The sequence below is a fragment of the Trichechus manatus genome, unplaced genomic scaffold, assembly GCF_000243295.1.
Source record: "Trichechus manatus latirostris isolate Lorelei unplaced genomic scaffold, TriManLat1.0 scaffold00002, whole genome shotgun sequence".
Lineage (NCBI taxonomy): Eukaryota > Metazoa > Chordata > Mammalia > Sirenia > Trichechidae > Trichechus > Trichechus manatus.
Genome location: NW_004443938.1, coordinates 27463736 through 27476622, shown reverse-complemented (window position 1 = coordinate 27476622; position 12887 = coordinate 27463736). Strand labels below are relative to the sequence as shown.

Here is a 12887-nt window from a genome sequence, read left to right as displayed (position 1 = left end):
TCTGTCAGTTTTCTCACTCCATTTGGTGCTTGGCTGAGTTCTTTATCTCTTCATTTGATGTTTTAGGGTTTCAGGATTGTTGTATTCTCTGTTCGGCTTAGTTTTTCAGATCTTTGATGGGCAGGGACGGCGTGGTGCTTCTGTCTAGAGCACCAGTTTGCCGGAACTCTCCAAAATTTACATTTTTTTATTTAGAACCTAACTTATACGCTGGTTGTTAGTCATTCCTTTGACAAGTGTGGTCAGAGGTGGTATAACTGAAAATGTTCCAGTATTTGGTGAATACATTAGCTTATAACTTCAACTTTTGCTTCTCTTTGCAAAGGCACTGAGGCGAGAATTAAAGGAGAAAGAGTATTCTGTCCTGAATGCTATAGACCAGGCTCGGGTGTTCCTTGCTGATCAGCCAATTGAAGCCCCCGAAGAACCAAGAAGAAACTTACAAACAAAAACAGGTGAGACTGATTTCTGTAGTGTCTCAAAAAAAACACGTTAGGAGAACGAAAAGACAAGTTTCCTTATAGCATTTCAGTATCTGATATTTAAAATTGTTTTCTAAGTATTACTTTATCATACATGTCATCAGTTAACAAATATCTAGATTCTTAAATTTAAAAAATGAAATTTCTGTATACTTCAGTACCATTATTTTTAAACAAAAAACAAAAAAAAAAAGGAGCTCTGATGGCATAGCGGTTAAGAGCTATGGCTGCTAACCAAAAGGTTGGCAGTTGGAATCCACCAGTTGCTCCTTGGAAACCCTATGAGGCAGTTCTGTTCTGTCCTGTAGGGTCGCTATGAGTTGGAATTGACTTGATGGCAATGAGTTTGGTGTTTTTTGGCAGAATAAATGATTTATGTAGAAAGCATACTGTAACAATAAAAATAATTTCTTTAAAAATAAAAATTTATATTTCTTATTTTTAAACAAATTACTTGATAAGTAATTGCAAGTGGAAGAATGGTATTAAAAATACAGTAGTAAAACTTAAAATATTTAAATACCTATAAAGTAAGATTTTTTAAAACTTCTGTTTTTTCAAGATCACTTTTTAAAATAAGACATCAAAGTGCCTTTTGTTTACAACCAAGCAGGATTTGTTTAATTTAAACATAAGAGCTAATAGTGTTTATGTACTTTGGTTTAAAATGGAAATTTTAACTATCTTACTGGCAAGTAGTCACATATCTCGTAGTAAATTTAAGAGAAAATATGCAGTGAATTTGAGGACCAACCTATATTTTTATTGTAATTTCTCACGTTGACAATAAAATCACTCTGATGCATTTTAAAAAATAAACATGCCGTTCAAAAAATTTTCCGTCATTCACTTCACATTGTTAAGCAGAACTGAAAGACTGCCCCATGCTGTGTCCAGCAGTACAATTCGTGAGCATTGATTACTGGGGCAGGAACCGTAGTTGGCAAATGCTTTCTTTGACTAGAGCCGGGACTGGATCATATATTTGGACATATATTTGGACAGACATATACTGAACCTTTTTCAAGGGAACTCTTATCCAGCCTGAATATATTTCTCATCAAGGCCATGATTTTCTTGAACTTTTTGAACCTAGTTTTATATGTGTGTATCTAAGCACACTTACTTTTACAGCATCTTGCCATTCATTAGTTTCTCTTTTGCTTGGATATGAGTTACCCTACTGAGATACAGATATAGGCGAAAACCAAACCAAACTAAACCCATTGCCATCGAGTCGATTCTGACTCATAGCAACCCTATAGGACAGAGTAGAACTACCCCATAGGGTTTCCAAGGCTGTAATCTTTATGGAAGCAGACTGCCACATCTTTTTCATGCAGACAAGCTGGTGGATTTGAACTGCCGACTTTTCAGTTAGCAGCCAAGTGCTTAACTACTGCGCCACTAGGGCTTCATATATATGAGAGGCACTCCATAAATGTTGATGATTCATTCTAGAAATTTTGGGTTTATTTCCATTTCATCCTAAAATCGACAATATATTCCTGTCCTATATCTATATGTCTTTTCAGTTACCCTATGAGAAACTAAGTCATTGTGAAGTCTTCCACCTTTCATCACACTTACAGCCTGAAAGTCACTCATAATTGTTATTTCTGTCTTTGAAGTATTATTTCTTCTGAGTTCTCTCTCTCTCTCTCTCTCTCACATCTCTCTCTCTCATACACATACACATACAACCACTGAATTCCAGATTCTAAGAGTCTTTGGTGTAGACTTAAGGAATAGCTTTAGGCAGAATCAGCTGCTGCTTTTGGCAGCACCTGTCTCATTTCATTGTTCTGTCTCCTGTGTGAAACACATAGTATATGTTCATAGACTCTCTCTCGTCCACTTTAGGTTATTCCTAATGAACTGATGTTATCATAGAATCATATTCATGTTCTTCCCCAGACTAAACACTTTCAGTGACTTCTTTGCTGTAGGGTTAATGCTACCTAAAGAAGTTGGTTTTTGTTCTTGGTTCCTAAGAGATAATTGCTAAAATCTTGGAATTTCCGCAGTGATTGAAGTGTCTTTGAGGAGGGCTCCAGACTACACCTAATCTAACAGGTTATGCTAATGAGGTACCTCTTGGGTGATGGCTGGCCAGACCAGAAAGACCACCTGTTATATCACCTGACCTCAGCTGATTCAATCAATCATACCTAGAAAATGAGGCCCCAGGAAAGGCTCTGGACAGAGAAGCTTCATGGACTTCCTGGTTGGTGAACGACAATGATGCACCAAGAACGGTAGCATGTCCCATTTTTGAACATGGAAGCTTCTCACTAGGAACCCTCCCAGATCTCACTTCATTTGCATCTCTTTTGCCATAATAAAACTGCAGTCGTAAGTATAGAGCTTTCTGTGAGTTCTGTGAGTTGTTCTAGTGAGTTTTTGAACCCAAGGGAATAGTGGAAGCCAGGTCAGAACTGCAGGAACCTGGGGACCCTCGAGCTTACAGCTGGCATCCTGTATAGAGGGAACCATCAAATTTGTAGTCAGCAGGTCAGAAGTAAGGGGGACCTGGGGACTCCCAAGCTGCAGCTGGCGTGTGATATCTCGGGCTGACTTGGCCGTCTGGAGGACTGTGCTCTTTAACTTGTTAGCTTTAATCTAGCTCAGAGTGCTTAGGGTCAGAGGAAGAAGTACTGCATGTGCAGTTAGGAACAGAATTGGTTAGATTTGAATTGGAATTGAATTCCTTCAATTTAGTTGATGTTAGAGAAGTGGATTAGATTGCATTAATAGATGGTATTGATTTGATTGACATCTATACAAATTGCGTACTGAAAAAATTCTTGACTTTAGTGTGATGTTTAAAAAGCTTTGTAATCAAGCCCTCCTGATTTTTCAGCCTACGTTCCTACTGCCATTTTCAGGGAGTCCCTGGGTGGTGCACACTGTTAGTGTTCTTAGCTGCTAACCAAAAGGTTGGAGTTTTGAGTCCAACCAGGGGCACCTCTGAAGAAAGGTCTGGCCATCTACTTTCACAAAACTAGCCATTGAAAACTCTATGGAGCACAGTTCTGTTCTGACGTACATGATATCATCATGAGTCTGAATCAGCTTGACGGCAATTGGTTTATAACCCAACCACAGTACCTATTTCGCTGAATGATCCTGGGACTGTCTTGTCACAGAAGTACTACATTGTCTTCTTTCATCTTTTGCAATCTCATATTTTAAGGCCTGCTTATGTCCTTTACATAGAATATTAGAATGGTTAAAAGCCCTAGAGATAACTTGGTCCAAACCTCCCATTTTACAGATGAGTAAACTGAACTTCACAGAGGGGAAGTAACTTGCTTACTTCCTTTTTGATACCTAACATAATCTTCCTTCATATATGTTGATTTGTTTTCAGATGTTAAATTTTCTTACTTGCCCTGAATTGAGGAACCTAGTTTTGATCATTTTGTATCCCATACGATGCCTCATGCCTTGCATATATCAGTTTGATAAAGAATAAATAACTGTATAAATGAGTAATATAAAGAAATTTTATTATTCTTTATTCTGACTTTACATATAATCTGTTACAAGGAAATTTTAATTATCTAGATGATTAACAGTCCCCCCCACCACCGGTCAAATTTAAAAACAAAATGAACCTAAATTATAGAGAATCCTTTGGAAGAGTTAAACTCATTGAAATTTGCTTTTTCTCGCCCATCTTGAGTCCATAAAGTATAACTGTAGATGAGAGAAACTGATATGATGTAGAGATGGATGACTGAATTAGTGATTTTTAGGATAAAATGGAAATAAACACAAAATTTCTAGAATAAATCATCTACATTTATGGGGTTCCTTTTCTATGTCAATAAACAAACTCCTGCGCTCCTGTACCATCCCGAATCTATTCCTCCTGCAAGTCTTTGCATCTTACTTCATGTAACTCAGTGCTTCTGGTTGCTTGGGCCAAAATCCTTGGGGCCACTATTGAGTCCTTTCATCTTTTATTGCCCAAATTCATTCCATTGGCAAATCCTGTCATCACTACATTTAAAATATACCCAGAATATGATAATTTATCATCACTTCCACCACTACCCTTCTGGTCTTAGCAGCAAACAGTTTTCATGTGGATTGTTGCAGGTGCCTTCAACAGATTTCTCTGCTCTGTACTTGCCCAGTCTCATAACCTATTTCCAACACAGCACCATAATGAGCATTTTAAAATGGAAGTCATATCATGTCACTTCTCTGTTCCAAACTTCCTAGGACTCTTCCTCTCACTCAGAGAAGGTCAGATCCTTATAATGGCTGAAAGGCTCTATACCATCTAGGCCCTTGTTATGTCTCTGGCCTCGTCTCCTATTACTCTCCCTCACATTCACTCTGCTCCTGCCCCACTAGCCTCCTTGCTGTTTCTTGCACATGCCAGCCGTCTGTAGGTCTTTGTTGCTTGCTCTTCCATCTGCCTAGAATGCTCTTCCTCCAGATATCTGCATGGCACTTTTCCTCCCCGCCTGCAGGTCTTTATCCAAATGTTATCTCTCAGGTAAGACTTCCCAAGCATCCCCTCTCCAACATTCCCCACTCCCTGTCTCCTTCGTCTACCTTTCCAAGCATTTATTATCCACCGTGCTGTGTGTTTTACCTTTGTATTTTACTTTGTTTGTTGTCCCATCAGAACGTAAGCTCCATGAAAATGAGATTTTATTTTCTTCACTGCTGTGTTTTGTAACATCTAGAATACTGTCTGGCATATAGCAGGTGCTTACTATGTAGTTGTTGAATGGATGCATAGGCTGAGCGCCATCAGGATAAAGAAGTATAAGACACGTAGTCCTGAGGTTTCCATTTAATTGGGGGAACAAAGCTAGTGCATAGAGGTGAGAAAGCAAACAATATAAAACTATACATACTCAGGTCTCACTTGTGTCCTACAAGTTCTAAGTGGCTTTGGCATTCCAAGAGAGAAGGATTTTGAGTCAGAGTAGAGAGGGTAGCTCCTGAGCTAGTCTTAGGGGTCTGAGTAGGACGTGATTAGATTCAGAGAAGGGAGATGACCATGTGGAAGGACAGGACCATCAGCAGCAGCATCACAGGACTGAGGAGAGCAGCCGAGTGTTGGAGGAAGTCAGTAGACAGCCTGGCTTAGGGGTCAAGGGCTTGTGCCTGTATATTCTGTAAGGTTCAGATTACAGAGGACCTGGAAAGTCAGATGACGTTTTGACTTAATACAGCAAGAAAGAAGATGCTATCACAGTTTTGTTTTATTTTTTAAGCTTGGGAGGAAAATAAGAAGTTTGATTGCTTGTCTCACCTTGTCCAATTTAAAGCCTATCTTAAGTCTACTTTTCTTGTCTCTGCTTCCTCAGTACTTTCCGGAGAATAGAGGAAACGTTTTTATGTTAAGCTCCTTTATAGCCGTAAGATGTCACTAAAATATCCCCTTGTTATAAATTCTCCCCAGTGGTCACTCCATTCAAGACTTGAAAAAATAATGCTTCTTGAGTTCTTACTTTACTGTTGTATTCAGGCTGTTTCTAAGCCCCATTTTCAAATATTAAATTTGGAGTGCAAGAAAAAAGTAATGCCGATTTAACTTTACAGTATTCTTTTTTTTTTTTTTTTTTTTTTTTTACTATTAGTAGTTTTCTTACACTCTCCTTTTCTCATATTATTCTCTGCAATGCTGGCTGATTTTACCTGCTGTTAAAAATACATGTAAGAAAAGCTGGTAATAGGGAACCCAAGGTTGAGAAGGGGGAGTGTTGACATGTCGTGGGGTTGTTAACCAATGTCATAAAACAATATGTATATTAACTGTTTAATGAGAAACTATATGTTCCGTAAACCTTCATCTAAAGTACAATTAAAAATAAATAAATAAATAAAATGTTTAAAAAAAATACATATAAGAAAATTGTCCTTAATAGCTTTTATACTTTTGTTGTTTACCATGACTTGCATATAGCTGCTGTCAGAAACCAAGAGCATTTGAGCATTAGTTATCTTGTATGATGCTATTTGAAGTACTAAGAGTTGGAAGGGATAGAGCAGGAGGCATCATGTTATGATTCTTTCATTTCTGTTTAGTGAGTGTTTTTTGAGGAGTGCTACATGTCCTGTGCCACAGAGCATACCAAAATAGATCCATTTTTCTACTTTTAAGTAACTCTTCCAGAAGTTGCATCTCTCTCTGATTTTTCTCTCCAATGCCTTTTTTTCTCCCGGCTCCTTTTTTTCTTTTTCTCCTATAATCATCATTTAAAGTTGTATGCATTTTAAAAATATTTTAAAATCAGTACTGATATTACTACCCTATTGTAGACCCTTACCATCTTTTGCTAGGACTGTTTCAATACTTTCTTAATTGGTATACCTGCATCAGTATAGACCAGAGAATGATAGAACTAAAACACAAAACTGGTATTAGCTCCCCTGATTTAAAACCTGCTAGTACCCTGGAATGGAATTGAAGCCGCTTCACCTGGCATAGAACATGCACAATAAATTGGCTTGAACTTTCCAGTCCAGCAGCATCTCATGCCGCTCTTTGCTCCAAACTTGCTGTCCGTTCAACACTGAACTTCTCATGATGTTCTGCAGGTAATGCCTATCCTTCTTTCGCCTCTAGGTCCTTCTCACCTGATTTCCTGCTCTTCCCTTGTTTACCTGTCGCCTCCTGCTGACCCCTTCAGACTCGGCTCAGGCTTTGCTTCTTCATGGAGGCTTCCCCTTCCCTTTCCTCCATGCTTCGCCAGTACCCTGTCCACCTCTCTCACTGTGTACCATTGCTTGTGTCTCAACCTCAGCCCTTCAGCCCTTCCTTCTTTCTTAGCGACCTTTCCCATTTATTGAGAACATAAAAGAGTGAAAAATGATCTGAGCAGCCAAGGGAGATATTATCTAGAAAATATAGTGAAGACCTTATCTTAACTCTTAGGAAAGCCACTCAGGTGATCTCTCAGAGGTATTGACTCTTACTCTAGACACTGTTGTAACTTGTTTCACTTGTTTTCCAGTGAGTTATGGGTAAGTAGTAAGATGGAACTGTCATGACAGGCAAAAAGCTGATGGTCAGAAATGACTTCGGGAATTTGACTGCACTGAGGAGCAAGAAAATTGTAAAAAGGAGATAGAATTAAAAAAATAAAACAAAACAAAGTTGTCTTTGGGGCTTTCTACAATAAAAGAAAAGCTGAAGCTGTGAATTATGGTTTGTTCGTTTTTGAAGACAGTATTAATCAGTTTAGAAATGGCAGGGGAATTTATATGACATTTTATTAAATTTCTTTGCAAAATGATAACCATACAAAAATAGAGCTAAAGCAATGAAATGTAGCTGTCTGTAAAACTCAGCTACCCAGAATGACACATTCTGCTTGTAAATGGTTTTTAAGCAAATATAATTTTAATTGAGCTACAATTACCTGAGTAATTATAGAAATTTTTAAAGGTTCACTATTTTGTCAATAGTCCCCTTGTTCTGTTTGATCAATAAGAAAATATTTGATGTCATTTCATTTTTATCATTACAGTATATAATTTTTCCTTTTAATGCAGTTAAATTTTTTTCCTTTTTTTTTAATCTCCCAGATTGTAAATCACTCATCATTTCTATTGGTCTTCAGACCTGTTTCCCATTGATTTTATTAACTATCCCATGAGCTGGGCAGAGCCCAGTATGATTTTTTGTTATTATTATCAAATAAAGACAAAAAAAGCCAAGAAAATATTGTGGTGCTAGCAAAAAACACCTAGCTAATGAAGGGTAGATCCAGGACCAGAATGTTAAGGTTCTGCGTCAGTGACCTTCCCTAGCTCCCAATTTTTGCCTGGCTTTTAACTCATCCCTTCAACCTCAACTCCTCTCTCTGTCTGCTCTTTGACAGACCGTGTGGCCACTAACCTCCTGGCTCCTTCTTCACTCTCAGTTTCTAGAGCCTTTTAACCCTGCACACATTTCCTGGTTTTTCCCTTGGGCTCCCACCTGCCTTTACTGTTCTCAGCCTCAGATTCGAATCCCTGTGAAAACCACACTGCTGCATAAGGAAGGTGAATATGCGAGAGATCTCCGGGGCTTCACAGCCATGGGCAGCCTTAGCGGAAGCCACTGTTCTGCTCGCCCACTTCGACCCCCAGATCTTTCTCCAGAGGTGATCAGGGAATAGATGTGCCCTCTTACCTGTCCGGTCCCTTCAGTTCAAGTTAAAAATCTAATTTGCATGGGGGAGTTGTAGACTATGTCTGTATCTCTCTCTCCACACCACGTACTGATACAGGCAAGTGTGAGCGCACACCACACTCACAACATTTCATGACTTGAGGTTATGTATCAATCACAAAATCGAACTGCTAACAATTTTATGGGATATTTCACCTCCAAAAGTATATAGAAAATTATACAAGTCATTGTTTATGTGGGTATAGAAACTCTTATCCTCTGCCCAGCTTTTGATTTTTTAAAGTAAAAAAGATCACATCATTTTATTCATAAATTTCCCCCTTGAGTTTTCTTTAAAAATCATCCCAGTCAAGGCATTACTGTTATTGTAGTTCTTACGTTATTCAGGCTATCTTTTCTGTTTTAGCCTAGTACAGTGGATTTTGTCTCATTTAAATGATATTTCATTAATGGTCATAGGGAAAAAAAACAGCTATTGCTTTATTTAGTGTGTTGATGTGTTTATTGCTTAAATAGCTGTGTATTGTACCTGTGATTGTTGTTGGGTGCCATTGAGTCAATTATGAGTCATAGTGACACCCTGTGACAGAGCAGAACTGCCCCATTGGGTATCCTAGGCTGAAGTCTTTATGGGAGCAGATCAACAGGTCTTTTCTCCCATGGAGCCACTGCGTGGGTTTGAACTGCCAACCTTTCACTTAGCAGCTGAGTGTTTAACCATTGCTCCACCAGGGCTTCTGTGATTAATGGTTAATAATAACCATTTTTCAGATAAAGAAAATGTATCCGGATTAATATTTTTCCTTTTGGTCCTTTGACAGCTGGCAATGTGTATTTAATATTTTAACTCAAAGGTATACTGTTTTCTTTTAATTATTAAATGTTTCAAAACATTTTATATCAGTCCATTTTATGCCAGTATTAGCACACTTGTGCAAATTTAATGATTATTAATTGAGTGAAGATGTGAAATTATAATATAGTTTAGTACGAAGATACTTTTATATTCGTCCTTAATGTAACTAAGGTTACCACATTTTTTCTTTGCATCTAGTAAAATGAGACCAAATTACGTATTACCTAACACGAGTAATTAGGCTAGTAAAACTAATGGATGTTTTTATTAGAGCTTTTTCTGTTTTCTAATAACGGCTTTATTCATTAGAACCCCATTTGTCGTAAATGACAGCACCTAACTTCCATAAGCATAGGCACAAGGGGGAATTTATTGGCCTCCATAACAAATCACGGTAAGGCAGGGACACAGCTGGCTGCAGGGACTAGAATGCTGCCCAGGAGCTTTTTCTCCATGTCTTCCTCTCTGTCTCTCTCAACCTGCTGGCTTCATTTTCTTAATTTTCTTCCGACCTTATATTTCACAATCTCATACTAGTGAGGGGTAGCCCTTTTTAAGATACAGAACATTCCAGGAGAGAAGCTATGATTGACTCAGCTTGAGTAACGTGGGGCTCAGGGTCTGTTGGAATTAGCAGCTTCGTTTATAAATACAAGGGTTTCCAAGGTGCGGCTGGTGGATTCAAACTGCTGACCTTTTGGTTAGGAACCGTAGCTCTTAACTACTGCTCCACCAGGGCTCCACAATGCTAAATGTAGGGAGAGTCAATTCCCAAACAAAGGGGGAAGTGAGAAATGTTAGTAGATAAACATAGCTGTTCACAACACGCCAACATTGATCAGGTACTTACAGTGTTCCTGGCACTGTGCCAAGCACCTTACAAGCCTTGTTTCATTTAGTTCTCGTAATAACCTTTAGAGGTGTAAGTACTGTTATCACCCCATTGACAGAAGAGAAAAGTGAGACTTTGAGAGGTATAGAAGCATGCTGGGAAAGCCACGTAACAGAGCCAAAACACGAATTTCAGGTTTATGTCACTAAACTTGAAACTCTTAACCACCATAGTTTATCTTAACTACCCCAATCATCATAAATACTTCTAGATAGTCAGTAGAAGTAAGCTTTTATTTTCTGTATTCTTCTACTACTTTTTAAAAAAATTATTCATACAGTAATTAAACATGTCTATAATCCTTTGCTTTTCCCTTCACTGCTGTTTTTTTCTTTCGTTATTGAAATACCAGGCTGCTAAATAGAATGGTATACCAGTTCACCGATTCCCTAGCACCCAGGGGGAAAGTGTTTAGGCAACATTCGACTTTGTCTTTTTAATTTTCATATGAAGATTTGAAGTATAAGTAATTGCTTTCAGGCCTGTAGACCAAGGTCATAATTTAATTTAGCTTCTCAAGTCTAAATTAGATTAGTAAAGTTGTAATGCATGAAAAAGCACAGAAAAATATAATTCTACTTTCTTTTCCAGTGTTCTTAAGTACAGAGCAACAATATGATCCTTCCCAAATTAAAATTCTATAGTATATGTATGGATGTGATGAAACCTAATCTTCAGTTTTCTGAAAACATAATGAGTCTGCTGAGTAAACCCATTATTAATCGGGTAAAATTCTGAAAAATTTTTTTTCATGCTTATGCATACATAGTGATGAAATCCCATCTGAATAAACAGATCAACTTTCTTGATGAAGAATTATATAACAAAGGTTAGTTTGATGGACACAACATTTTAAATTAATTGTTCCCCATCTGTGATGCTCTCTAATCACTGTTACAGCCATCCATTAATCACATTTGCCTCATAAAAAAGACGGCAGTAATTTACATGTATGTATTTTATTGTAATCAACATCTGGGATGGTACTTCCTGATTTAAGCATAAAGGATAGGGTATTAAACTCTTTTAATGTTGTGGTGTACTTATTTTTTTGTTGTTGTTGTCCTTCAGAACAAAGCAGGACTCTTCAACAGTGGATTAAAGATTTAGCCTTTTTAAAAAAGTCTAATCCTAGAGAAGGCATAAATTCTTCTTTTCAGTTACACTCCTTACTTATTTTAGCAGTATATAAACATGACACTCACCTAAATTCTTTTGTCAGAATGACTAAATTTATACAGAAAGCGCCTGACTTTTTTTTCTTGATCAATTACTACCAATAAACCAGTCGCCATCAAGTCTGTTCTGACTCATGTTGACCCCATGTGTGTCAGAGTAGAATTGTGCTCCATAAGGTTTACAATGACTGCTTTTTCTGAAGTTTACCACCAGGCCTTTCTTCTGAGGTACCTCTGGGTGAACTCAAACCTCCAACCTTTTGGTTAGTAACCAAGTGCAGTAAACTTTTATACCACCCAGGGACTTTGTGATCAATTATTAGCTTCTATGTTTAGCAGGGAAGCAGGCTGGGGAGAGATGGGCCATAGTATGGCAAGAAATGGAAGATTTTGATCCTAAGACTCTTGTCCTTTGGTTCTTTAAGGACAGAGGAGAAAGTGGGGGATTTTTCTCTTTTTTTAATCAAAGATATTATACAAAGATTCAGTCATTCATTTGACAAGTATTTATTGAGTTCCTACTATGTGCTAGGTGGTGTTCTAGACATTAAGGATACCTCAGTCAACAAAACAGACATCTTTACCTTCCTAGAACTTCCATTCCCAGCTTCAGTTCTCCCTTTTCAGTACCTCCCTCCCCACAACCTCTAGTGACCTGTGTGCTCCATCCAGTACACATAACTGATTTGAGCAGGTCACAGAACTTCCTGTAGTGTGAAGGAATTTAGGGAATGTTACAGAAAATAGGAAGCTGGATCTCAGGTTGCTTTGCTGGGCCCTGGTGTCTGTTCCACAGTCCAGGGCCTCGCTGTTGTTCGTGCTCCTTTCCCTGGAGGGTAATATTCGTATTGGTCTGTCCTTGCTTCTTCCTCAGCTCAGCACTGGGTTTATTTATGTTGGCCCACTTTTTTTTTATTATGCTTTAAGTACAAGTTTACAGCTCAAGTTAGTTTCTGTTATAACAATTTATACACACATTGTTATGTGACCCTAGTTGTTCTCCCTGTGATGTGACAGCACACTCCTCCTTTCCACCCTGGATTTCCCGTGTCCATTCAGCTAGCTTCTGTCCCTTTCTGCCTTCTCATCTTACCTCTGGAGAGGAGCTGCCCATTTAATCTCATGTATGTACTTGAAGTAAGAAGCCCACTCTTCACGAGTATCATTTTATGTTTTATAGTCCAGTCTAATCTTTGTCTGAAGAGTTGGCCTGGGGAATGGTTTTAGTTCTGGGATGACAAAGAGCCCAGGGGCTATGTCTTCCAGGGTCCCTCCAGTCTCAGTCAGACCATTAAGTCTGGTCTTTTTACTAGAATTTGAGTTCTGCACC

At 38.3% G+C, this 12887-nt stretch overlaps 1 protein-coding gene across 12 annotated transcripts in view; it reads left to right on the top strand.

Moving 5' to 3' along the window:
• UTRN (utrophin) overlaps window positions 1-12887 on the top strand; it is a 627344-nt gene that overhangs the window by 482372 nt on the left and 132085 nt on the right. For all 12 annotated transcript variants that reach the window (XM_023729352.1, XM_023729345.1, XM_004368852.2 and 9 more), the window contains one exon: window positions 326-455. In XM_023729352.1, the coding sequence (XP_023585120.1) occupies window positions 326-455 (130 nt within the window). The remainder of the gene's footprint in view (window positions 1-325; window positions 456-12887) is intronic.